Genomic DNA, 27702 nt, shown 5'->3' with positions numbered 1-27702 from the left:
GTTAAAGGGTTTAAACGCACTTTATATCACATACAAGTCATTCAAATACTGCATATTATGCAAAGCACCATTTTGAACCTGCAATTTATACAATAAATCAAATATGTATGAGAAAAAAATAGTAAAAATTCCTCATAATACAATAAATTATACTGTATACTATAACAGGAGCCAATAATACTATTAATAATAATAAATGAATACCAATTGCTAAATTAGGAAGATTTATTTCTTAAGGCGAGTTTCAATAAAGGTCAATAATTTTATTTCCAAATTTCCAATAATTTTATTTCCAACAATTTTATTTTTTTTTCATTACAAAATAAACAATATTGCCGCGCAAATCAGAATACTAGTAATCAGTAACTAGCAGTCGCCGAAGCTCAATTGGCAGAGCATCTCATTTCTAATTGGCTAGTCCATGGTTCGAAACCCAACCATGATATTTTATCTCAATATTGGAATTCTTTTATTTAAAATGTTACCTATTGTTAATCTAAGATCTGTAAAGTTTTAGATGTTTCTTAAATATTGAAATTGTATTGTTTCCGAATATTCTATATGCGTATAAAAGCTGAGCCTATCAGTGATGGGTAAGTTCACAGTCATGCTGTTGCGAGTTGCTTCGTTCTAATAAATCTGTTTGTTTAAACTAACGGTGTAGTTCTTTACAACTTCGTGATAATATTTAATATCATCAAATCAGGTAACTTGCATCGACTCTTCTGTATTCTACATTCATATTTTTACACTGGATAATATTTTTTTATTGACGATATTGGAAAAAGTTAATTTACCAAGTATTAAAAAATTCAGCAAAAGCTATTGTAAGGGCAATTGCTGAAACATTGTTAAACTTTTCATTTCATTATTTCATTCTCGTATGGTTCCATCTATTTCTGTGTTTAAAATGTTGGCAGAATCATTTATTCTTGATCCCCCAAAATTATATTTCTATATTAGAATAAGTCATTTTCGAATATATATATATATACAGTGGGTAAAAAAAGTTTCCTTACGGAAGACTAAAATAAAAATAAACTAGCATAATTTCTAATCTTTGCTTTTTATCTTTATAAACTACTTATATAATGTTAATACGAGTCTTTAAAAGGGAGTTTCATAATAAATTTCTCTTTTTTACAAAACTTATCAAGTCCATTTGCAATTTTTAAGATAAATGACGAAGTTTCATGCAAAAAAAGTTTCCGTACGCAATAAGCAAATTTCTCCTGACGTGTTCTACAAGTAATCCACAGTAAATATTCGACATTTGATGGTTTGTCAGAGTGAAGAATACGGCATAACAACAGTTGTTTAATTTCAATGTTTCGCTGATCGTCTTAAAATGGAAATTCAGAAATCCATTCGAGAGTTAGTGATTCGGTTGCGAAAAAATGGATTATTTATGAAAAAAATCAGTGAAATTACTTGCAAACCAAAGTCTACAGGCAGTATATAATTGAAAGATACAGTGATGTGTAAAAATTTGAGGATAGAGATTGATCCGGAAGAACTCCGTAGTTAAATAGCTGGCATAAAAGAAATATCATGTGTAAGGTGCAAGATAATCCCTCAGATTAGTGCACCTCAACTTGCAACTGATTCAATGGTTAGTTACAACATTAAATTCGCATTTTAATTGTGAGAAATATCATTTAAAAAGTTTATAATGGATGTGGAGCCAGTAAGAAGCCTGTTATAAGTCTCTGCTACAGAAAAAGAGTCTCGAGTTTACAAAGAAGCATATAAGCAAGCCTCTATCTTTTTGAGAATCGGTCCTTTTTAGTGATGTATCAAAATTTAATATCTGTTGGTCAGATGGTCGAGTTATGATCTGGAGGGAATCAAAATTTCATATGTTACTTAAGAACTTATGTGGAACTGTGAAGCACGGTGATAGTTGGAACATGGTACGAAGGTATATAAGTGCTGCTGGTGTCGGAAATTTATGTTTTATAGATGGAAATATGGATAGGTACATGTATCTTGACATTCTAAAACAAAATGTTTTAACCAATGCAGAAAAACTGTCCCTTGGAATGGACTTTACTTTTCAACAGGACAATGATCCTAGGCACACCTCCAAGATTTGTCAAGAGTAATATCTCTATCATGTTAAAAAACAGCTTCATAGCCCTCCCCAGTCACCCTATTTAATCCTTATAGGACATTTATTGGAAGAAATTGGTTGTGAAGTAACAAAAATATGACATAAAGAACAAGGTTGAACTCAAAAGGGTCATTCAAGACATTTGGAGTAGTATTTCTCCAGAAACAACAAAAAATCTGATGGGGGTTATGCCACAACATTTGAGAGAAGAGAAAAAGGCCAAAGGAAGGCCTACCGATCCTTAAATGCAAGTCGGTCAGCATGAAAAAGGTTTTTCATGTACTATATAAATACCGTACGGAAACTTTTTAGTTCCTTATTAGTGGCATTTTTTTTATTTTTTCGATTTAAGTATTTAATTTTCTTCATATTTTTTCCTTTATAATATTCATAAATAATAAATGAAATTGTGTTAAACCAATTTTAAAATTTTCATTTTCATAACAAAATATTCTGTGCCAAAAATTAAACTTTTATTAACAGTCATAGCTGCGTACGGAAACTTTTTTTTACCCACTGTATATATTTTACTTTTCAAAAGACTCCTCCCCCTTCCACCCCAAATGATTTATTAGTAATGTCTTTTACGTTTGATTTACTATTATCATTATGAAAAGATAACTTATTTTTAACTAAACATTAAAAATTACTTCAGTGATTGATTCAGTTTATGTATATTTAAGAAGGAGGTGGGGTGGGGGATAAAATTTAACAATGTAGTAGATTATGAAGCTCGAAAGACACCCACCGTTGATTGTCAGCAGTTTCCAAGCTCTTTATAAAATATGTATTAAAGATGTCAGATTAATCATCAAGCATCCAATAATACATCTTTGAGAATAGCGCCACGCTATAAATTCAGAAAGAAAAATCTACTTTTTTTTTCTATGACTAACACTATTATATCTCGAAAATGCACTATCATAACTTTTAACATGTGACCATATATAAAGGATGCATCAATGTTCAACGGCGGAGATTCATTAACATAAAGGATATTTATCATCGATATAATGACAGAAAAACTTTTCGGTAGTCATGACTTATTGAGATGCTCTTCTTCCAAAAAGTAACTTTGTTCCTCAATCCTGTCAACAACTGCCATTCCCACACAAACCCCATTGCCGACTTTGTTTATGAACTATTATTATTTTTTCTTCTTTTCCCTTCCTCGTCCCCTCACATCCTTTAACGATCGGAATCATTCACGAGGACGCGGGCACCCACAAAAAAGAAACTAATTTTTTAAGAACAACCTCTTCCATCAAGAGGGAAAAGAAGAAAAACGAAACCTGGTCATGTACTTTTCTTCGACAAGAAAAACCAAAACCCCCATAAAATAATCACTTCTCGCGCGATGCTCATTCAAAACTTCCTTCGAGCTCATTATTAATGAGCGCGGAGGCGAGCGAGACACACGCAGACATGACATACGGAGTTTGCAAATCTCATAAAGATTATCACATTGGAGAGAGAGAGAGAGAGAGAGAGAGAGAATTCTGAAAACTTTTTCCTCTCTCTCCTTTACTTAGTATCATCAGGCAGCGTTAATACATAGCCCTTTCTGGCGCTTCCCGCTATAGATATATATCCATCTCATTCCGCGTGGCTGTGGGAAGTAATTTCCTTAACTAGCCCGCTGCTGCGGCGAGCTAATCATATTCTTGTTTTACATCTTTATACCTTCATCAGTTAGCATCGTTCTTGCGGGTAGAAGGGGAAATTTTTCCACCCCTAAGTGCGGACGGTGGGCTAATTCATTAAAAATGATATTCGAAGACTTAAGGAGGAGAAGGGGAGAAAAGTCCGGCTTTTTGCGTCCTCTTCTCGGGAGTGGGGAGGGGGCTATAATAATAATCAGGTCTCCCCGTTGGCGCTCTCTCTCTTCCTCCGATCTTCTGTATCGCCTTACGCGCGCTTATAAAGAACCTCAATTGGGATGAGGGGGTTGCCGGGATGGATTGGGTTGCGAGATGCAGTCGCGCCAAACGACACAGAGAGGTGCCTCAAAGTAATGCCAATTTTCCACGTGGCAGAGAACAGATTTTTCACATCGTACTTTACATCGCAAATTTGATTCCAAAAACAAAAAGCCAGATTTTAAGAATTGTAAAAGTATATCTGATACAAAACAGACAACTGCAAAAAACTACCTCAAATTTTCATTAATTTAACTATTAAGTACTGACATGCTGCTCTCCCCCCCCAGCTATAAAGATTTTTCGTTAAGAAAAAAAAGTAACTCGTTACAGAAAAATTTTAAAGAAAATTTATTGCCATATTAAATTACCTTAATACGAAATGTAAACAAAAAAATTCAATTAACTTCAAAACATATCTTCAAATTTTTAAACTTCAAACCTATGCTCTAAAAGCGTGAAGTTAACTTGAAAATCACTTTTGGGAAGAAAATCCAAGAAAACAAGGAAGATAAAATGAATAAATAAACAAACAAAACATTCACACACACACACACACACACACACACACACACACACACACACACACACACACACACACACACACACACACACACACACACACACACACACACACACACACTATTTGAAATACGATTTTAAAGAATATCCTGATATTTCACCAAAACAATTAAACGGAAACTCTATAAAAATCAGAAATCGACAGCTACATTTCATGCTTTCCTATACTTTTCAAAATAGTGATTAATGATTAACTGTACAGAAAATACAATATAATATACTATCTCAGACTATTTAATACTTATTTCAAAATATATAAAGATTTTCAAAAAATAGTTTTTTTTTTTTTTTTTTTTTTTTTTTTACAAAATAGTTTATTAAACACAGAAAATAATTACTGAAATTCAGATAGTTTCAAAAGTTATAATTCTGCTTGCCAATTAGGCAAAATACATTACAAATTAAATGTCTTTATATGTTAGAAAAACATTTAGTATCGTCAGAAAATATTTAAAATTCTGAATATATATATATATATTTCCCATATGTTTACAAATACTTGACATATTAGGATCTAATATTCACTGTCAATCGTATATTACTAGCGACTTTAATTTCGGTAGAAATGAATTCGTAAAAAGTATATGAAATATATATTTTATTTTAGTTTCCTACATATCGGAACGCAACGACCTGCGACGTAGCTTAACAATTTCTTTTTTGGACTAACCTCGCTTTTAAAGGAAAATAAAAACTTCAATTTGAGCTAATTTTTTTTTCATAGAGAAACTGTATTCATTTATACAGATTGCTTATGTACTTATAAGTCCATGTACTTATTTTTAAAACTTAGTAAGGAAAAGATAAAATTGAATTTGACTATAGTATTCTAATCAAATTTTAATATTTTCCCTTCCATATTAAAAGAGTTTAAATTGCCTTATTTAATTTAGTAGTTCCTGGATTCAATGAATGAAACTAGAAGAAAATGGGAAAAACCCTTTCGCCAAAGAAGGCGCCATCTCGCCAAAAACGGGCCTCCGACCCTTCCTCTTGGGCGTAAGGTGGGCTCATCAATCTTAAACTCGACTTAATGTCATTATGTTCGGTCGCAAAAGGCTCCGGAGCGGAGGAAGAGCAGTGTGAAGTAAGAAAAGACGTGAATATTTCATAGTTGATTTTATGCCAAACTGCGGGCCGAGCAAAAACAACTTTTCTCTTACCCGATATTACACATATTAGGTTAACTGAGCCTCCCCACAATGGATTCATTTCAAGTTTATTGAAATTTTTAAAAGAGCTCTTCCCTCAAAAGCTCGATTTAATTGAAACTTATTCCCAGGGCGCCTCCAACTGTGAGATCGGCACTCAAGGACTCATTTATTATTGATATGCTTTCAACTCAATTATCAAAAGCATACCGGGTATTTAAGTACATGTATAAAATACAGCGCCGATTGAAATGGTGATCCGATCTTTACAAACATGTAATGTTTTTTTCCCCCTTCCTTTTCATATTTTAAGAATTTTCTCCTTAAAAATTATTTTGCTTGGTGAGAGAAAACTTATTAAAATAAAAAAAGAGCCGGTTAGGTTTTAATATTAGCAATGATATACAAATTTCATTCAATACTAAATGATAAATATTTAATGCTTTTAAATAATGCAAAATTTCGAAATATCTGCCAGAACTGATTTCTTTTGTCGGGACCTGTAAAAATTATATGCATGATTTGGTCAAAGAAATCTTGAATGTTTTAACGAGTAATTTCAAATCAACATTCAATATAACGTAGCTTTGATTTAAATTTTAAATAGTTTAATTTTTTTCAATAATAAGGACATCATGCTTTAATTTGCGAAACGGTATTTATCAATACTTCGAATCGAAACATAGTTAAAATATGTTCTAGAAAAAAAAAATATATATATTATGTAACATACGATAAATTCTCTTTGAAAATCCCGAGTCTTTTCCTTAAAACTCGACAAAACTTAAATTTATAATTTAAATTACTATTAAAATTGCACATTCAAGTTAAAGAAAGAAATGAAGTAGTTTGTTCTCGTAAATTCTACAACTAAAATATCATAAAACGTAGTTCTCATTTTCTTTCATCATAAAACGTAATTCTCATTTTCTTTCATCTGCCTTTTTTTTTTTTTTCCCTTTGAGAAAAATAAGAACTTTGCCAAAAAAAAAAAAAAAAAAAAAGTGCAGGTAAATTTTATTCAATGGCTCGTGGTATACGTTTAAAATAATTTAAACTTAAAGCTTTTTTTTTTTTCGTTCTTTAGTAAAATATTTTTTTGTCCAAATACCAGTAACATAACAAAATTTACATTTAAAAAAACATCAGAAAGGGTCTAGAGCATATTATAATCAAAAACTAGCCAACTAACATTTATAGCACAATATTTTTTTTGTATAAATTTTCAAATATTCATAATAATTTGCCAAGCATTTTTTTTTTTTTTTACTAAATATTTAAAATACAGCTAAGAATTCCTTTAAGATTAAAACTGCTTTTCAGTAAAATCATAGATGTATTCGAATACTATTTAATTAACACTTACGAAATTAGTGCAATCGTACAACCCTAATAATAGCAAATCAAATAACTTTTTGCTAAGAAAAGAATTTTTCTTCTAAAATATTCTCACGATTTTCAAATACTGAGATAACATTTCTGGTGTGGCATAAAATGAACGCACTCACTGATGGAAAGCACACATGGCAAAGATGAAAAAATTGCATTTTTAAACCAACATAAACTGACTGAATTTCAACGAAATTTCAGAAATGGAATGCTTTTCTAAAAATCTTTTCACATGGGTTCGAAACGTATTTCTCTCGCACAAGCAGTAAAGCACATCCAAGAATTTTGGTAAATTATGATATTATATTATTAAAAAAACAAAGAAGTTCGCATAATATTCTTAGTTCCTAATTCAGCTTCTCAAATTAATTGACGAAAAATATCCTTATAAACTTTAATATGATTTTATTGTTAGAATAAAGTAATTTTTCAAATTAATTTAAGCGCTCTAGGACCCTCTCGCCAAGGAGATTGTTTGAATTCTTGCATTAACTTCGAAAAAAAAAGAAGCTAAAAAGAATGAGGACTCTTCCCCCAAACGGGTATGTTTGCATCCAAAACAGTTGTGGAAAAGTACGAAAAATAGACGTAGTGTATCGCATTTGCTAAATCCTGGTGATGATAAAATGTATGAAATAAAGTGGCTCGGGGGAAAAGCGGAAGGGGGGCTTTAACCCCAGAAACGTCGGGGAAAATCCTCGACGCACCCTCAGGAACGGGAAATGAAAAATTTAAACAGATCACATGGATTCAAGTTCCTAAATTCCAGAAACCTCCTGTTGGTCATACATAGAACTGGACACATCTGGTATCACCGAGGTGAGTGGGGGAGGAAAAAGAATGCATTACCTCGGCTATCCGCTCCCTTCTCCAAGTACTATTTCACCTTTAAAATCTTCCCCCTCCCCCTGAAAACCATTATTCCTTCACAAAGCTTTCAAAATGCCTTACTGTTTTTCTTGCGTTTCCCATTTTATATAATACTTTTTTTTTCATCCCCTCCTCCTCATATGTGTATACCACGAGCCATTTCAATTCTTCGACCCACCACCCCCTGCCCGTTCTGAGAGAAAGAGGAGGATAGGAGAAATGGTTGAAATGAAAATTCGCTGCGCTGGCTAGTAGGACAGCTTGTCACGGTAGTAACACGTGATACGGGCCTTTAGATAGAACGTACAAAACGTATATATGTATAAAGAAAACAAAACAAATGTAGAATACGACCTGTTTGAATTTTTTTTTTTTTTTTCATCCTCTTTCCTTTTCTTTCTTACCCGGCCCCTATTTTCCGACATACATTTCTTCTCATGATAAGCCTTTTTGCGGAAGCAAAGAATATCCTCCTCGGAGCACAGGGAACCGTTCACAAAACAAGACAGGGCATAAAATAAAAAGGGCTTTTCTTACACAAAATAAACATTTCTTTACGTTTCTAAGGGGGAAAAAATAAATAAAAACTAATCATCTTCAAATTTTAGATTATCATTTTTTCCGAAAACCGATTTGTTTCAAGAGAGCTGGTACAATCTAATTTCCTATTTTGAGATTTAAAGTTCAAGATCTTATTCGTTAAATATCAATTTAAAAATTATATTGCTGTGTTAACGAATTATAGGCGTGGCTTTGAAAGTCAAATATAACATTCAATGAATAAGAAAAATTCCATGAAGGACAACTGCTATTACGAACCTCAATCCAGAGTTTATTAAAATGTTCGTATGATATTTCAAATCATTATCTCAAATGAAATATACAATCAAACTGCAAGACAAATATACAATCTAATTTTAAATAATGTAATCAAAGAGGTTTCTATTTATAAGGCAGAATTCACATTTTATTTTCAATAGATTCTTTTGGAAATAGTTAAAATGCAAGAGAGATATAATTTTATTGTTCTTCTAAATGATTTAAAAAACAGCAGAAATCTCGCCATAAACTGAATATTCTGAAAACTAACCTGACTGGAACTTTGCAATCCTCAATAATTACAAAAAAGGTACTGAAGTGCAGTAATTCAGACACTTTGTTCAACAAAATGGCAAGACACTCATAAAACTGAACAAATAATTTCTACGGTTTTCTTTCATCGAACTGGCGGAAAAAGCAATTAGGAGTTTTATTAGGTATCAAACTACATATCGAAATACACATTTGAAATTCTCATTAAAAAAGAAATATGAGATACAATTATCACAAGATCCTACAAAGACCGTTTGAGAGAAAAATTATTATTTCACGATAAGGATATCGCATTAAAAATCATGAGTAGGTAGGTGCTTATGATTTTAGGTTTAAAAAAGCGCCATCTGTCACCGGAGAATTGAGTGTCCAGTAGAGCGTATCCGATTCTCCCTGGAGAAAGCTCACTTTGTGCAGGTCCCCCAGGGCCCATCTCTGGGTAAGTTTTGTGGTAGGATTGATAAATAGGCAGAGGGAGGCGGGGTTTAGAGTTTTTCCGTATCGTTTTACACTGATCATTAGATGTCTCAGCAGTTTTGCAAAAAGGGAGGGATATCTAATACCACAAGATGACCAGCTGCCCCATCATTGTTTCCAATCTTATTTTTTTTCCCTATTCCCCTTATCGAAAAGAAAAGGAAAAATAGAAAGAATATTTGCTGGCTTTTTGCTGGTTTCAGCAAATGCTATTCCGTGTTTTCCTTTTGTCTGAGAAGATAAGAAGAAACAAAAAATTCAGCAAAGAGGATATATTGCGTCCGCACACGAGATCAGGTGTTCCGAATTCAGTAAGAATTCCTAAGGAATTTGTGTTTACCTTTTGGGTAGAAATTCATCATCATAGGGAAAAGCTATGTAAATCGGCGTAGCATACAAAACCAAATACAAGTTCTCGTTTCATTTTATTTATCTGACAATTCCAGAAGACAGTTGCTAGTTCGAAACCGAAGTGACAACGTACCTACCCCTCAACTATCTCATTAAAACAAGGGCGGACAAACTCACTTTTATTGCTTTAACTTTATTAATTTTCTTTTCTTTTATTATTTTAAGAAAATCAATTCGGTTCCAGTCTTTGGCATGCTTAGTTGGTCCCCTGCTGTTTTGGTGGTGACCAGCTGGAGAATTCCGATTTGAGGTTCCCGATACTCGGACATTCCCTCATTTAACAATTCTCAGGTCGTTCTAATCAATGGGGCGAGGCCTCGAAGGCAATATTAAGAACATCTGCGAAGAACAACCACACCTTTACTGGAGCAAGCCCTCGCTTGTCATAAACTGGTCCAATTTGTATGCTAATACAAGGGAGTGTTGGCACTAATGAAAACGCAGCCCAGGATAGTCTTCAATAGCCATTAGGAGCATTCCTTATATGGCTAGCCATCACGACAAAAGATAATGTAAAGCTCGGCAGGATGCCTAAAAGTCAATTTTGTTTTGACTGTCTTTTTGACCTTGTTTGCCTAATAACGTCTGACAACGAATGGGTTTTTAAAAGCCCCCGGAACTCCTCTGGCGACTTTTTTATTGAAACTTAATCGAAAGGCGCATTGAATCAGCAGGTTGAGGAACTCGATTCTGAACCACCTGGTTGATTGCTTTAATTTCCTTTTCTTCACCAGCTGATATATTCGCCAACTCGCATCATTAAATTGTCGGCAGCATGCACTAATGGGCAAGAAAAAAATTCTGTGACAATATTATTAATACCTGCAAATGTGCAAGGTGAAATAAATTGTGTTGGTAAAAATTGATTCAATTTTCTCTCTCTGATCTTATAAATTTAAATTCATTTAAAATCTTCTTAAGATTTTTTTTATTTTTATAAATGCTTTAAAGCTAACAATTTAAGTCATAGACTTGAGAAATACGATTTATCATAAAAAGAATAAGTAACATTTAAACAACAGTCATTTATTTAATCCCCTGGCCCTTTAATCGGAAAGTAAATAACAATGGTACCAATCTTTTTAAAAAAATTAGCAGAAATAATTAGAATTTAATGCAGCTTCATATTCATCATTGTAAATAACAAAAATTATTTGGTATTTTGGTTGTTTTTCATAAAATAAAAATTTAAGCAGAATAATGTATCATTTCACGAGAGGAAAACAGAAATTATAATACCATCTTATTAAAACATTATAAAAAATATTAACAAGTAGTAGTATTCTTTAGACACCACCATATTTATCAGGATACATATAACGTAAATCAACGAATGTAAATGTAAATCATAGAATTGTCTAAATTCTAATAAACTAGTGTACTACTATTGACTGAAATAACTTTCATAAAAACACAATTGGAATTTTTTTTTTTCATAAAGTAAAATAACAAATGTTAATAATGAAAAATTCGAGCTCACCTGTTCGTACTTCTCTAGCTCTTGGTGGTATATCTGTCTGATCTGTGCAAGTTTCGCCCTGTAGTCGGAGTGTTCGATAGCGTTCTCGGCTTGGGGCCCGCCGGGGCTCTGAGAGGCTGCGGCCGCGGACGCATTGGCCGCCGCCCCAGCCCCACCGCCCTTTTCTGGCCCCGCCACGCCCTCCGCTATCAGCATGTTGTCCAGCCGCATCAACTGAGGGTCGGGGGGCTCATCTTCTTGCGTGTTGCGAAGACTTAGGACTAAGAAACACAGAAAAAAAAAAAAAACCTTTAAGTCAAGAACACGACAACGGCATACAAATGAGTTTATTTTTAAAAATAATTTCATGTTTTGAAAGAATATGTGTCAATTACTGAGTCATTATCGACAGAAAATCACCGCATGGAATTAATTAATTGAATTAATGTATGCAAGAGTTTTAATTTCGAACAAAAATTTTGTATTGTTAAAATACAACAGAAATTCTTTACCTTTAATGGTTTATCGATGAATCAAGAAATATTTTAAGTGAGCACTCCTTCCCATTTTTTTCGTAACACTAAAAAAATGCATTCAAAGTCAGGGACAACTTAAGTTAACCCTTTAAAGGGCCATTTTTTTCTAGTCATATTATGTTAAAATATTTTTAGGCTTGAAATTAGAATAAAAAAAAAGGGATTCATTTAGCTAATTAAATAATTAATTTGATTAATTAATAATTAAGTATCAAATCAAGACACATCATTTTGTGTAAAATAAAGAATTAAAGCATCTAAGTTTCTGTCTTTCTAAAAAAATTTGTCAGAACTTATGCCAACCTACATAAATTCATACGAAGATTGATAAATTTGGTGGGAAGCATACTTCCCACTGCCCTAGAATGGGTTAATAATGTGAAGAGTTCTACATAATATCCAGTTAAATAGTCAATCTCATTTATATTAAATAATAAATAACAGATAGAGAAGAATTTACGTAGTAAAAGCGTATAATGAAAGAAAATAATCATGGAATTCCTTCTTTAAAATAAAGATATTCTATCATTCCCCTTACGCTTTCCTATGTACTGCCATCTTACTGTAAAAAAACTAGCTCAAAACAATTTTAAAGCACAGATTCGTAACCAAATTTCGCAGCTTGAATTTGGATTCATGAAACGAAATAATAAACAAGAGGAAATAGAGGAATTCTATACAGTCATATTTCGCAGGCTGCCGAGACTTTATTGTTTATTTTTAAAATTATCTAAATAAAAAGGGAAATTAGCATACGTTAAATAAGATTTTCTTTAAAAAATATTTTTTAATGCATTTTAATGGAAACAAAGTCTTTGAATTTAGATATCTCATGCCACAAATTGCGTTTAAAAATTATAAAGGGGAAAAAATCCGGCTTTCAAATTTTCCGAGCAATTAATAGCTCAAAATTTTTCTAAATTCGCTATGAAGTAGTTATGTTTTTAGGTGAAATGAGTGAGTTTGTAATTTTTATGAAGTATTTTAAAGCCTTACTCGCGTACTATACAATCTATGGCCACGTTAACTATACATTGTTTGATACATTTCGAACTATTAAATCAATCATAACTCTAAAATAATAATAAGAAGAAGAAGATTTAAAATATATTGTTCCCAAAGTGATTACTTGTGCAAATTTGCACGTAATAAAATAAAAGCATCCGAATTAAAAAAAAATCTTCATTTTTAAAAATAAAAACATTTTAGTTCTATAATTTTTTTTTATGCCTTCTTCAAATTAACATTATTTGAACTATTAAGATTTGCATTTAACTCTCTTAAGATTTGAGTGAAAAAATTTAATTTCCATTTATATTAGAAATCAATCGCCAACTTAAATAACCATTTAGAACAATAGACCACAACAACTGAAGCACATTCTCTCTTTAAACATGAGGACTGTTCTTTTGGAGATCATTTTAAACGACTTTCAGCAGTGACATAAAGTTAGTTCGTACGCAGTCATTTAAGGAGTGTTAATAGGTGTAGCAAAACTCCTGTTCCTCCTATTCCTGAACCTGAAACGCTCTTTACATTCCTTTAAGCGACAAATAACAGGAGACACACCATTTCTAAGCCATCCGAACAATGCGTTTAAATTTTAATTTCGGATGTAATTTTGAGCGTGAGAGAGGATCACTAATTATAATAATACTTCATTACGACGCGTTTGCGGGGATCTTCCTGCGTTTTTAATCTTTTAGGAAGAAACGCCGCAGAAAAAAAATACATTAAAAAAAAACAGAGAAGCGTGTGGGGGTTTAATATGAAAAAAAAAAAAAAAAAAAGGAAGAAAAAGAATGCAAAGTTTTTTAATAAACGTTACTTTCATTAAGAAAAAAGCGCACCTTAGCTACCTGAGCTCAAAGAACATAATCAATTTTTTTAAATGTGCTTAAAAAAGTTTTTTTTTTCTTCCCCAGACATAAAACCCACCTATCATTAATAAGATTTTTTCTCAAGTTCCGCTAGTATAAAAAATGCGAAGAGAAGAAAAAAAATTGTGTTAATTCCATGCCGTTGATTCCAACTGTTAAAACTTAAGATGAGGGAGAAAAAAAAGAAAAGGACGAAAAAAATACTACTTTTATACTATCCACCTTGTATGTTAGATTTAATTTCTACAAAGCTCGGATGATATGGTGGTTAAAAAATGTTAGAAGAGGAGCAGCGGCGGGGGGGGGAGAGAGAGAGAAAAGAAAGAATATACCTGGGTTGGAATTATAAAAAAAAAAAAAAAAGATATTTTTTATACATTGGGATTTTTTTTCTCCCTTCTAATCTCCGTATAAAAGAAGCAAAAGTGTACGTAACTTGCGGTTTTTCCACCGGAACGCACTTCAGAAAATACTAACATTAATTTTTCCATTAATTTCTGCCACCAAGTTAATAAGATAAAATTAACTTTTTTTATAAGGACATTTTTTGGACGCAAGAGAGGGGGAAAATAAAAGAGAAAAATACATTTTTTAATAAAAAAAAACAGTCACAGCAATGTTTTGTTACTCGTTCAAAAACAGGCTTTTTTTTATAAATACAAAACCAAGACAGTTTTTTCTTCTCTAGTGTAATCTAAATTTTAAGGTTATTTGCGAATTTTCTTGATTTCACTTTAACTCTCTTATGACATTTTTTATTAATAGTTCTAAGAAAAGTTATGCACCTCTTTTTAAAGCAAACAAAAAGTTTTTATAAAGGACAGTCCTCTTACATATTTAAATAAACACGCAAGAATCTTAAGGGGACAAAATTATATTAAAAGAAAAATCTTCAAAATTAGAAATGTTATATTCGAACTGAAACAAAACGGCAACTTTTTTTAATTTATGTAAAAAAGGTGGCATCCTGAAGAAAATGTGATACACAAGATTAATAAGTGAGTTTTCCTGCTTCCAATAAACACACTTGAATTATACAATAATATTATTGAATATTTTATAACAATAAAATATTCAATAATATTATTGAAAAGAAAAATAATATTATTGAAAAGAAAGATATTCAATAATATTATTGAAAAAGATATTCAATAATATTATTAAATTCAATAATATCAATAAAGGAAACAATTCATGCAAAGGAAATCTAAAAACTACAAAAATGTAAGTAATGGGGACAAACATCCACACAAAATTACCGGCATATTAAAAAAAAATTAGCTGCAAAAGATAATTTCGAGTCTGACTAATAAAATAAATTAGTGATTTTTAACCTTTAAATGCATATTGTTGCCAATTGTCTATAACTAGTTCTACTTAATTTTATTCAAAAACCCGAGTGTGTCCATTTCAGAACGCAAGTTGATAACCATAGACAATAAATCATGTATGAAAGAAAAAAGTTTATAATACTTTTGGCGTGTAAGTTATATCATTTTTGTACATTTGAATGTAGTGGGTGATGAAGTTCAGTGTGTTACTGGATTAGATAGTTTCTATAGTCGAGTTCCCTATAAAGGATTTATCTAATTGTTAAAAAATTAATTTTCATCTGTTATCAGATAAGCTATCAATGTTTGATGCTGTATTTGAAAATTATATTAGATACAAGCTAGATTTTTGGAAAATACTGTATGTTGCCAAAAATCTACATCTTTTTTCAAAATAAATATACCACATTATTACCTGGCTTATCTTTAAATAACCTATGACAATTTTCCTATAATAAGCGATTTTTTTTTAAATTTCAAAACAAATAATCATGCATTTAAGGGTTAAAACTCATACAGTGCTTCCAGGAGTAAACCATGAAAACTAAATAAAACCAAGGGTTCTATTTGACTAAGTACGTAAGCTATTAACTTCAGAAACCTTTGCACGAATAGAAGAATTTTTGAAATTGATTTTCTTTACTTTGCTTTTAAAAAAAAAAACTTTTAATTTCTTTAAGTTAAATGATTTCTTTTAAAGTCGCCCGCTCATGAACAAAACCAACGTATTAATAATAACTCATATCCAACTAATATACTAATTTATGTCATTATTCTAATGTAGGACTAAAAATTATTAATACATTCCGATATAACTGGATACATACATTTGTATAAGAAATCTCCTAAATAGAAGTTTCATAACAGTTGTAAAACAGTTAATACAAATTTCATACAAAAATATACTATTATTCTACTACACAAAGCACAAATTCTCACACTACACTCTCAGAAACTATTATACAACGTATTAATTGACACTAACTGATACCTGACGAAAATAGTAAAATATATTTTAGAAGAAATTTTCTTCGAGAACATAAATAGAGCATATTGACAGCTTATATAACACAGCAAAAAATAAACGCTTAATATGTCAGCAATTAGGCTATTTTAATATTAAATTCAAACCTTCCACAGCGATTAGAAAATGAGCTATACACGGGCACGGCTGGAAAACAGACGAACTTTTCTTTCAAAAAGCAGTAAAAATGGTGGGATGTGTGCATGAAAAGTGCGCATAGAGCGTAGTGTGTGAGCGGGACGATAAGAGGCAGGTTGGTGCGGACGCGAAGTTGAGAATGTATGGCCCCCGGAGCGGTCATCTATTACAATTTTAATGGACCAGTCCGAGCAAGGTGGGGGTCGGAGATAGGAGAGACCCTCCGACTTGTGTGGAGATTATTGATTAAAGGGGGAAAAAAAAAAAAAAAAAAAAAAGGAAGAGTACTTGGAATGAAAAGAAATACCAGAATTTTTTTCTTTCACTTCTTTTCTCAGTTGGTTAAATTAATTTTTGAAAAATGTGAAGTGGTTATTAAGTAGAGAGTCAAGTGTGTAATGGAAGATTTGTTAGAGATAGTGAGATTAGAATGAAACTGAATACATATAAGTGAACGATAAAATTAATACACATTCTAAATGTGTATCCAAAACAATAATGTTATAATAGACAACTCATATGAGAATTAATACCTCATTATGTCCATTAAAATTATTTTTATAATTAAAGATTTGTATAATCGATTTTAGAAACCATAATGATATACAAAGTTTTTGGAAACATCCAAAATAAGAACAGCTGTATAAAATAAAATCAGATTTAATAGTTTAAAATTTCAAACTACTATTAACAAAAAGTACATTTAATAATTACGCCTCTGCTTGTTTGGCATGAAGGAGTTTATGATTGGACACAACTGCACATTATTTATTATGAAACTTTGAATACAAAAATTTTTCTTTTAGAAAAGCTCATTATATAACATAATAATACGATTTTTTTCATTTTATTTGGGTAAAGAAAAATCGTTTATTTGAATTTTAAAAAATTTCAAGTGAAATGATTCGCATAAACATATTCCATGTTTAAAGTAACGATTTTGAATAACTATACAGTTAACTCCATAATTACAAGTATTATTACAAAGAAGAAAAAATCGAAGAAAATTTTATTTTATTTCGGATAGAATTTTCTGTTTTATTACATTAGTTCAATATACATATATGATGAAACGTAGAAATGTTCATCAGACTTTCGGTAAAAGCACTTCAGTGCAGTTTATCTATCTTTCACATATGTTCAAAGCTATATCAAGATGTATATATATCATGTATCATTACGGTATTATTAATGTATGCATTAATTTTACTTATTCCTTGATTAAAAACCAGCTAAAAATATCGTTAACTGATAATGTAACATACCTGTGAAAATATTCTATATATGCGTTTGAGTTATATAAGATATATATGAATAATATATATGGTTTATAAAACCTAACAAATAAGTGATTTTTTCTGCTTTGCTAATTTGTGGGGTCGTTAAGGGGTTGAATAAAAAGTCCGAATTAGTGTAACAGTTATTTATTTACAGGTTAAGTTACACACAGACAACTTACATACATAATTTTAGTTTAACTTTAAGATATATTATATAAAAGCATGGATCAAAGCATATAGCATATGCCATCAGTAGATCTGAACTGAATCATATCGCCACAAGGATCCGAGGGCGCGATCTCTGACATCATCAGTCAGTTATGGTTAATAATACAAGAGCGAATATAAATTTAATTTAAACCATAATATTGGTTAAGCTAATTCTACGATACAATTTTTTTCCCCAGCTAGAATAGTGATCACATTTAGATAGTAAAGTAAATTTTTAGTAAATAATGGCTTTATCTCACTATATCAAAATAAACTACTATAAATACTCGAAAATATTCACAAAGGAAGAAAGAAAATTAAAACAGTTCTACATTATAAACTCAGCTCACATTTAAGATAGCGTGCTCACAAATAAAAAAGAATACCAAAACCGTCATCGCAACGAGAATGAATAACAAAATAATAATAAAAATACCTAAAATAGTTTCTCCGTTTATTGTATTAGACGCTTCCAAAGAAAAGCATATGGGGTAGGAAAAAACCCATCACAATAATAACGATAATAAAAATATCCCGAGAAACTTCTATCAACTTTACACACTCGGAGAGAGCATCTCTTTTATTATTATTGCATCTTACCTTCCATTACGTATTTCTCAATTTCTTCTATTCATTTACATTTCGACACTCCCCCACCCCCCTCTAAGGCACTCGCCAAGGGCATTCGTGTTACGAATTGTTGGGAAAGCAATTAACACTATCATCATATCAATGAAGATGGAAGGGGGGGGCAATCCTCTTCTGAAAACCCGATTCCCCCTTTAGTTTCCTTTATTAACATTACAATCGCCTTCAGTCATTACTGAGGGAAAAAGAGGATGGGAAAAAAAAAGGGGAAATTGCATTTTTTCTCTTTTAATGTTTATTATTAATAAGAAAAGGATCCTTACGGGGTGTGGAGAATTATAAAAATTAAAAGAAAAACGAAGACACATGAGAGGGAGAGCAGCAGAAAAAAAAATTCACATTAATGATCCGGCAATGAAAAGGAGTCAAAGTAATTTGTGCTTTTAGAAATAATACACCTAAACATAGGAGGTTGGGAGGGGAAAAAAATGGAACGATGTGGGAAGGAAGATGATAAAAAAATAACGAAGAATTATTTTTTACAAGTTATTGTTATTTTCCAAAGGGGGTAGAGAGAGGGGGGATAAAAGTGAGACCCTTAAGTGAATTCAGTGGGTTTAAGTGTTTATTTTTTATTATTTTTTTTAAGCTGAAGGTATTTTGAAAGAATTCATTAAAGGAGAGGAGAATTTTCAAATTGAGTTATTTCATTTGCGGCGTGTAAAGTGGGCATTCAACACTTGACTCCAAATACATTGAAACAGATATGCAATAAACTTCGTGTTGTTCTTCCAATATCAGCAACATAGACATAGAATTCCAATTTAACCCATTGAGATCTGTATTTCGCTAAAGAGGATTTCACAAAATAATAATGAGACCTGTATGACCTTTGGGAGCTCTCAGCTAAGTTGATTTAATCTTTGATCAAAATGAACTCCGAAATACAAAAATGGGCGTTAAATCGTTTTTCAACTACCGATAAGCTTACCACATTACAAATGAAGAGACATGTAATTGATATATTAAAGGATATTCATTATTTGATAATTGGTAAGTTTTACGAAATCTTAATGGCAGTTTGAATAAAAAAAAGGAAACATCCGGTAATTTTTTTTTATTTAATCAAAATAATAAAACTGCTTTTCAAGGTTTACGACCCCATCACTTATTTACAAGATATTTGTCATTTCTATTATGAAAGCAATGGAATCCAATCGGAAAGAATCAATAGAGATTTGAAAATAAATAACTTCATACAGAATCTGTGCGCATTTAGAAATATAAGAGTTCATTAAGGTACAATAATTATTAAGGTTCATTAAGGTATATATATAAATCAGTTTCATATTTTAACCAATAATAAATCTACTGTTTGCAGACTACATCCCTTAATTTTGGTTGTATGTTTTGAGACTAATATATGTTTTTTATCAACTAGATGCTTTTTTATTAATTATGTTATTTTATCAACTGGATGGCCACGAAACACTCAACATGATGCAAAAAGGATTAGAGGAATATTTCTGTTACATTTCAAGTCATAAAAATAAAGAAAAGATTAATTTTTGTTACAATATATTTGCGAATTCCAAATATTCACTGCATGTAATCACTTTCTTGTCTAATAATTTTTTTTAAAAGAGCAAATCCTTTTTTTTCTAAATGAGGAAGCGGAATTTTTTTTTAAAAAAAAGTGAACTAGAGTCTTGACAATAAAAAATCATGACTCAATAGGAGCCAAATTATAAAGCTCAAGGATCCTGCGAATATCGCCGTTTCAAGAAAGAGAATTATCCTTAAAGCCTCTTTAATAACCTACAGGACCTTTTATTTATGTTGTCAGCTATATGTATATCAACATTTTTCTCGAATTAAAAGCACTATGGCGAACACCTAATGCAATTTGGTGAATCCTCGATCCCAATCATACATTTTGCAATGGTCATTAAAGAAAAGGGAGGCTGCTAGGTCCTCTTAATCCAATAACAAGCCCAATATTTCATTCATAAAATATAAATACTCGAGGAGCGTGAATTTTCATTCATGAAAGAGTTAATTAAGGCACCTGTATGCAGACGCATTATCATGTCACCCCCTTCAGGACATCAGGGGATTTAAAAGCAACCAATCATGGTTAATGGACATATTCCAGCTGCACCCCCCCCCCCAACACCCTTTCAAATTTTCCGACTCTCTCCCTCCTTTTGATTTAAAAGGTCGGCGTCGTTGTCTGGGAATTTTGGCGACGCTCCTGTCAATCACGGACGCGCTCCGTGGCGCGTTCGAATTCGAATTGATTAGCCATTCTATCTTTGCGGAATCGGAACGGTTTTCAATGACAACGCTCGAAGTTATACTATGAACAACAATAAGGGATTCAATCGGATTATGGATGAAAATTTGATTGCGAACTTTAAAATTAATAACAGAAGCATAAATATTATTTTATGGATAAAAATGAAATTAAAACAGAAAAAATACAGAAATTTGCAACATTTAAAGTGAATCATGCCATACTAACTCGACGGCATATAATATTCTGTTAACGGTTTAGTTAGGGTTTTATAATGGAAGGACAGTTTATAATAACGTTTCCGATAAATGGACAAAAAGAAATAAATTTTGCATGCTTTCTAGACAAAGAAATAAGTAAACTAAAACAGGATATAAGGGATTGATAATTAGAAGAACTGATGCATATTACGTTAAGTAAAAGCCAAATATATAAAATCAATGAGTTCGTATCTATCTAATAATTGTCAATGGCAACTTAGACATTAGTATCCTAAAATATTTATACAGTAATGATGGAAGTGGTGACTGAATTCATTGAATATGACATTTCAAGTTCAAAATCTTTGAAATACAACAACTGATACAAAACTTTAACAGGTAGCAAGTTTTTGAAAATTAAATATTCCTTCTTCTCTACCACCGTAGGTAAGGCAATAAAAAAAGAAAATTATAAAAATCGATTATTGTGTGTAATACTGATTCCATTTCATAAAAAATAAAGTAATAAAAAAATTCACAAAATGAGAACAATTAACAAAAATTATTGTATAACTAATTTATAATGTTAAATATTGTATAACTAATAGAATATTTCATTATAATTGATTATTGCATTAAACGACTACAAGGACAAAAAACTTAAAATTAGTGTAACTGTAGAGAAAAAATTTGCCTGATCCCTAAATGAAATCCAATTTGGTCTCCTGTAAATATTGTTTTCCCTCCTGGAACATACAGCTACAGGAAAGCGTCTTTACAGAAAGTTGCGCCGGAGTGAATACAATTTTTTACAATTATGAAATATTTATCTTTAAAATAAGTAGTAATTTTAAAAAATAATAAAATGTTTCAGAGATGGCAGAATTGAATAACTGCCAATTTTTATATGAATTAAAGCATATCATTAGATTATATATTTCCTTTTTTAATTACTTTCTATTAATTCTTTGGATTTTTCATTTAAAATTTTATTTTAGAATCTATATGCAGAGCTATTTATAGTGATCAGATTTTTCAGATGTAAAACAGAAAGTCTTACTTTTTACATATAAACATGTTATTGGAAATTATATGCATTATTCTATCTTATTAACAGCATGACTTACATAAAAATTGAAATCTATAATAACATGCATGTCATATAGTTCGCAATTATGATAAGAAAACTTACAGAATTTGTATATTTTATCCATTTCGTCCAGTTCTAATCGTATTTCATATAGTTTTATCACAAATGAAATTAATTAATTGCAGAAAGTTAATTAGGAAAATGTAAATAGTTGTTTATATAAGCTAACGCCAAGCTGAAACTGATTTTAAACTTATGCAATTTATATCGTTTGCTTCAATATTCAACTTTAAAACTATTTTGAAGATACTATATGTATTGAAACATATTAATACTTAATGGTAAAATATATTTACCAGCATTATTACTGGTTAAAATAGTTAAATACTTTCTTTAGTAATATATATTTGAAAACGTTTCGGTGGTCAAATTTCCTTACTGAATGCGATTAATAAGCCACATGTTCTTATCAATATTATAAAAAAAGTTCTATTATAAGGCAAATCTATTATAGCAGATTCTTATGTTGACAAATTTTCTTCAATTTTCAATAATGCGTTTTTTTTATGCAACGCGCAACAGCTTACGTGTATTACAAGGAAGTCTAATATCACTGATACAATGATTAACTCTTCTTCCACAGATTTGCAGCTAGTTTGATGTTCGACGTTAGGAAAATTAAATCAAAATATCGCTACTTTCTTCACATCGCTTAACATAATCAAAAATTATATTTTTGCGCCTTTCCCAAATAGTAGTGATGGTACAACTTGTTCCGTTCAACCAAAATCGCAATACTGGCAGAAAAAAGAAATGTGACACATTTTACTTTTTTTTGGTACCAAGTTTCAGCTTTTGGAATTGTGATTCAAGAATGGATTTCAAAATTTTATAACAGTGGTTCTTCGATGCCACACCAAGGGCAATAAACGCGCCAAATATAGCGCATGGAGTCCATCCAATCTACAGGAACAGAAGAAGCTCCGAAAACTAGGCCTAACTTGGAACGAGGGTGGAGGAGAGGTTGGACACAATCTCTTTTCTAATTACAGTCGTGGTCTCGGCTCTGCCCGGGGGCACCTTGGGAAAACCCAAACGACACCCAGGGGGTTTACCTTTGCAGTAAATGGGGTTCACTGGCGTTCGTGTTTACTCAGGCAGAGCTGGCTTCCTCTCGCACCACTATTAGTAGTAAGGGACGGGAGAGGGTGGAACAAAACAATGCAGAGAGAAGATGCGATTGTTTCCAAATTCGTAATCCATTTGTATCTGTCTTACACAAAACTTTTGCCGAGAAACTTCTTTTAATACAGCCCGAAGCCCTAATATCCCCTCTCGCTTGCAATAGAGACAGTCCCACCTTCCTCCCATCTTATCCATAACTGCGATCCGTAACGGCATAACAGACTCTAGGAAAAGGAATCAGTCATTTAAAAGTTAGGGAGTATAAACCTGACCTCGCGCCGGGTTGATTTCTCAGTGAAATTCTCTTTTCTAAAACCAGTGTGGTGTGGTAGTATCGCTTTAGCACCGGCACGCTCTTCACATCTGAAATTTTGCATGCAAAAGCGAGCGAGAAGGAAAGGGGGTGGAAAAGGCAAAAGAGCAAAGGAAAATATTTCCGTCTGGAATGAAGTTTTAATGCCCGCCTCACAGAGAGGATATAACTGCAATGGTGGGAATAGGTCTGTCCCTGGTAGCCTGTATAATGACACGCACATCGCTGGAAAAGAGGAAGCAGTTTTGCCCAACCTTCGTGGCGAGGAGTGATTATGAGTAGAGAGCCGAACTTGCGAGGACTCCCGTTGGAAGGACGAAGGTTCATCCTTCATAAATCTGTTCAGTTTTCGGCTTTTATGACTGCCGATCATGGCAACGGGAAATCCGCAGAAAGCATGCACACAGAAAAATAACCAGAACAATTGATATTTCTAGTTCAGTTCCATTAGAGAACTCATCTTGAATTTCATCTTAGTTACTCAATAAAAAACGTCATAAGAACTATTTTTAAATTAAAAAATCTTCCAATGATTTAAAATTATTATTTGAAGCATTGATGGAAATAAAATGAATCAATCCACAATACTGATAACGGATAAGGATAACAGAGCCCGATTCTGTATAAATACTGCCTTGATCTTCTGATGATATCAAATACTCATTCTTATAGAATTCAACTTAAATTTTATTTATTAAGAACGTAAATATTACTTTGTAGAAAATGAGAAAACTATTCATACCAGTTGACAAGTTTAACATAATCACATGAGTATTTGCAAATCTACAATATAGAAAGCTAATGAGAAGGTTAGTGGTTTTAAATAATACCAATATGAATGGCCATTAAAGTACGATCATTTTAATCCTATGCTGCTTGGCATACATCTATTGCCGAAAAATTCACTTAAAAAAGTTGATTGAATGTCACTCATATTATCTTCAGTTGTAAATAAATGAAAATCTTCTTCCATAGAGCATTTAAATCTCTTATTCTGTTAGTAAACTTATCAAGAAAATAAATGCAATATTATAAAAAATGCAGATCCTTTTCGTTTAATAAGTAGAAGCATTGCAAATTTAGCAAACAAATTGCCGACATCAAGCCTATCAGATTTTTGTGGAGCCCCGATCATCTTCACTTGTTCGGCTACAAGAAAAATAAACATTGTCATCAATGGATGCTCTTTCTTTTACACGAAAACCTCATCACCTCACAGACTACAGCACCGGACTATATCATTGTGTAGGCATAACTCAACAAACCCTTTCGTGAGAAACATCTCTCGAAGTATTGATGATCCACTTTTTGCCTGTTTAAAAATCATCCGCATGCACCGCGGTCGGTTGGCTGATTAGATTTTAATGGCAGAAACAACCACCACCAACCGAATCTCCTCTCTACTGCCTCACTCTCTTCTTCGCAATCATTTGCATGCAAATTTCTTTTGCATTTTAAACAAACCTTTCGCTACCTTCCCCCTTTTACGGAGGTAACGTCGACCGTTTTCTTCCAGCAGGAAAACGAAACAAACGAGAAAAAAAAAATATTTACATAGAACGGATGTTTTTTTGTTGTTGTTATTATTGTTTCCCTGAAGGGGTTTGTGTTTGTTTATTTCGTTATTGCCTTCTTCCCCCCACATAATCACGCCTCAGCGAGACTTTTGAAGCATTAACGTTTTCCTAGGGCCAACAAGTTGTAGGCAGAAATATAAATAAACGAACAAACAGATATTCTCTCCTGCCAATGTTAATGCGGTCGATCTTTTTCCAATAAGCTTTCTTTCCCCCCTTTTGTTTGTTATTTTTTACCCCGGTATAACATGGGGCGTAAGGGCGGAACGCTGCGAACGGAGGCACATGGCCTGAAATAAAACAAAAATAAAACCCAAGGGCTTAACCACACACGCTGGTTCGTTACGTTTTCTCAATACGCCGGAGAACTTCCCTTTCCCCTCCCCCCACCAACTCTTCCAAGTTAACCGTTTGTGTGTGTGTGGAGTTATTATTTTCACCCTCCCTCTCTGAGTTATTTCATTTTATTTATTTATTTAGCCACATAATGCTTTCTAGAAGTTTATAGCTTTCAATATAAAAGAAGGGCTTAAGGCATTATTTGATTTCAAAAAGGAAGAAATAGAATGGGGAGGAGGGGGAGGTGGAAGAGAAGGGAATCTACATGCATCTATATGCATATATGATTACGTATACGCAAAGAATGTCATTTTCTTGAGTAGATAATGAACAAAAACTTATCTGAGCAGCTGTATGCTTTTATTTTATAATGCTGATCTAAGTGGTTACTTTCCTCTATGCTATTGTTCAGAAGTTATTGTTCTGCCAGTGCTTTACAGAAGAAGGGAGGGAGAGAGGGGGAAAAATGCAGAGAAATGGTTCCTACTAATGCATTTTGTGCGCTATGTTTGAAATCTATTTCTCTAGGAATATTCTATCAAAATCGCGTTCCCGCCTTCGTTTATTATTTATGTTTATTTCTTGCCTACCTTTCCTTTCCCGAAAAGAAAGCGAACAACACACGATCGGAGCGGTATTAATGGTTCGGATGTCGCCATTAATATCGAAAGTGCGGCGATATTCGATGCGAAATTCATTTGAGGCATTAGGCACCATTAGATCAGAACTTAAAAGGCGATGATTTAAATTTCAATGTAAAAAAATAATGTATTATTGATTAAAGGTTAGAAATGTGAAATGAATATATTAAACAAAACTGCACATCCTAATTTCTGAGCAGAATTGAAAGATAAATCCGTTATCTAACATCCAATTTGAACGAATAACTTTCTTAGTTTTATTTGAAAAACGAGTATCAAACTATTCTGCAATATTGTTGCTTCATTTCAAAGAGAAAAAATACAGTGTACATTTCACCCCCAATCAAAGCAATCAAATTAAAAAGTTTTTTAACTTCGTAGATTAAAACAAAACAGTCGATATTGTTCTGGCATATAAACAGCAAATCATATAAAAAGAAGCAACATCGTCCCTCTGTCAACACAGCTAGCTATACACTTAGAGAAAATTCCATTATCCCGTTTAAAAACTTCTTACTCTTTTCAAAAATGACATTTTATTCCAGAAAAAAAATAAAAATATATGTAGGTAGTTGAAGAGATATGAATGAAAATGAGAAAGAAGATCTCTCCTAATGGACAAGTGGAGACAAAAGTCAGTGCAGTCTTATCAAGAATGGGATAACAATATAAAAAAAAATACATACGAGAGAAAAGAGAGAACCACAAACGAGAAATAACTCTCTCCCAACACCACCCCTTCCCTATATCCATGCTGTTTAAAACTGGATAGTAGGGGCCCGAGTTGGCGTTGTATTTTGCTCCAAAAGAGACATCTGGCATTATCGACCGCATAAGATTGTGCTCTGCAAGGGGCCTAACGCCCCAGCTCTCCCCCCACTAGATCCATCCACAGTCGATCGCTAACTAGTTTTGCATGGATGCTCCCCTGCCGATGCAACGTTATCTATAGGAACAGCCCTTGCGCAAGAAAGCACTCCTCTCTTTTCAAGATCACAGGGACGATATGCTATCCTCTCATTAATGAAGTCCATTTTATAACTACGCGAAAGATGCATTCTAAAATCCTGATTCTGAAGCAGGTAAACGAATTCAGATAAGTATTTTCATATATTCGTTTTATATTCACAATAGACGAGTCAACAGAAGAAAGAAAGACATTGGGAGAGAGTATGTTTAACGCGAACAGTTTCTGAATATATTCAATAACAGTAACACTGAATAGAGTTCGATAGAAGAATGCAAAATAATAATTATAAATAAAGGCTTTTAAATGGCCTCAACTGACACATTTATAATTTTCAGTTAATAATAAATGCATTCGATCAATTAGCATATAAAAATATGTATAAAATCAAAATACTTACGACTATTTTTAACAGTCAAAAACTTTCTCTCAAAACAGGTGGGCTTTAATGACTACAGGTGCAAGAAGATAGCATTTATATTTGAGTTTTTAAGTCAATACTTAATATTAAGGCGGTAAAAATACCATTTTCAACAATCGTTCTCTTCATGAAGTACATATATTTGGTTATCACGATCGAACTCTGTAGAATATCATCGTTTCAATTGTAACCGCTTTAATGGAATTAATCGCTACGACTAAAT

General features: G+C 32.2%; 1 protein-coding gene across 2 annotated transcripts in view; it reads right to left on the bottom strand.

The window, feature by feature from the left end:
• Nucleotides 1–27702, bottom strand: part of LOC129983799 (homeobox protein extradenticle-like) — a 307248-nt gene that overhangs the window by 45342 nt on the left and 234204 nt on the right. For both annotated transcript variants that reach the window (XM_056093436.1, XM_056093437.1), the window contains exon 3: nucleotides 11485–11744. In XM_056093436.1, the coding sequence (XP_055949411.1) occupies nucleotides 11485–11744 (260 nt within the window). The remainder of the gene's footprint in view (nucleotides 1–11484; nucleotides 11745–27702) is intronic.

Source organism: Argiope bruennichi, chromosome 9 (assembly GCF_947563725.1).
Source record: "Argiope bruennichi chromosome 9, qqArgBrue1.1, whole genome shotgun sequence".
NCBI classification, from domain to species: domain Eukaryota; kingdom Metazoa; phylum Arthropoda; class Arachnida; order Araneae; family Araneidae; genus Argiope; species Argiope bruennichi.
Note: the sequence above shows the minus strand (reverse complement) of the source record. Positions and strands in the feature narration are given on the sequence as shown.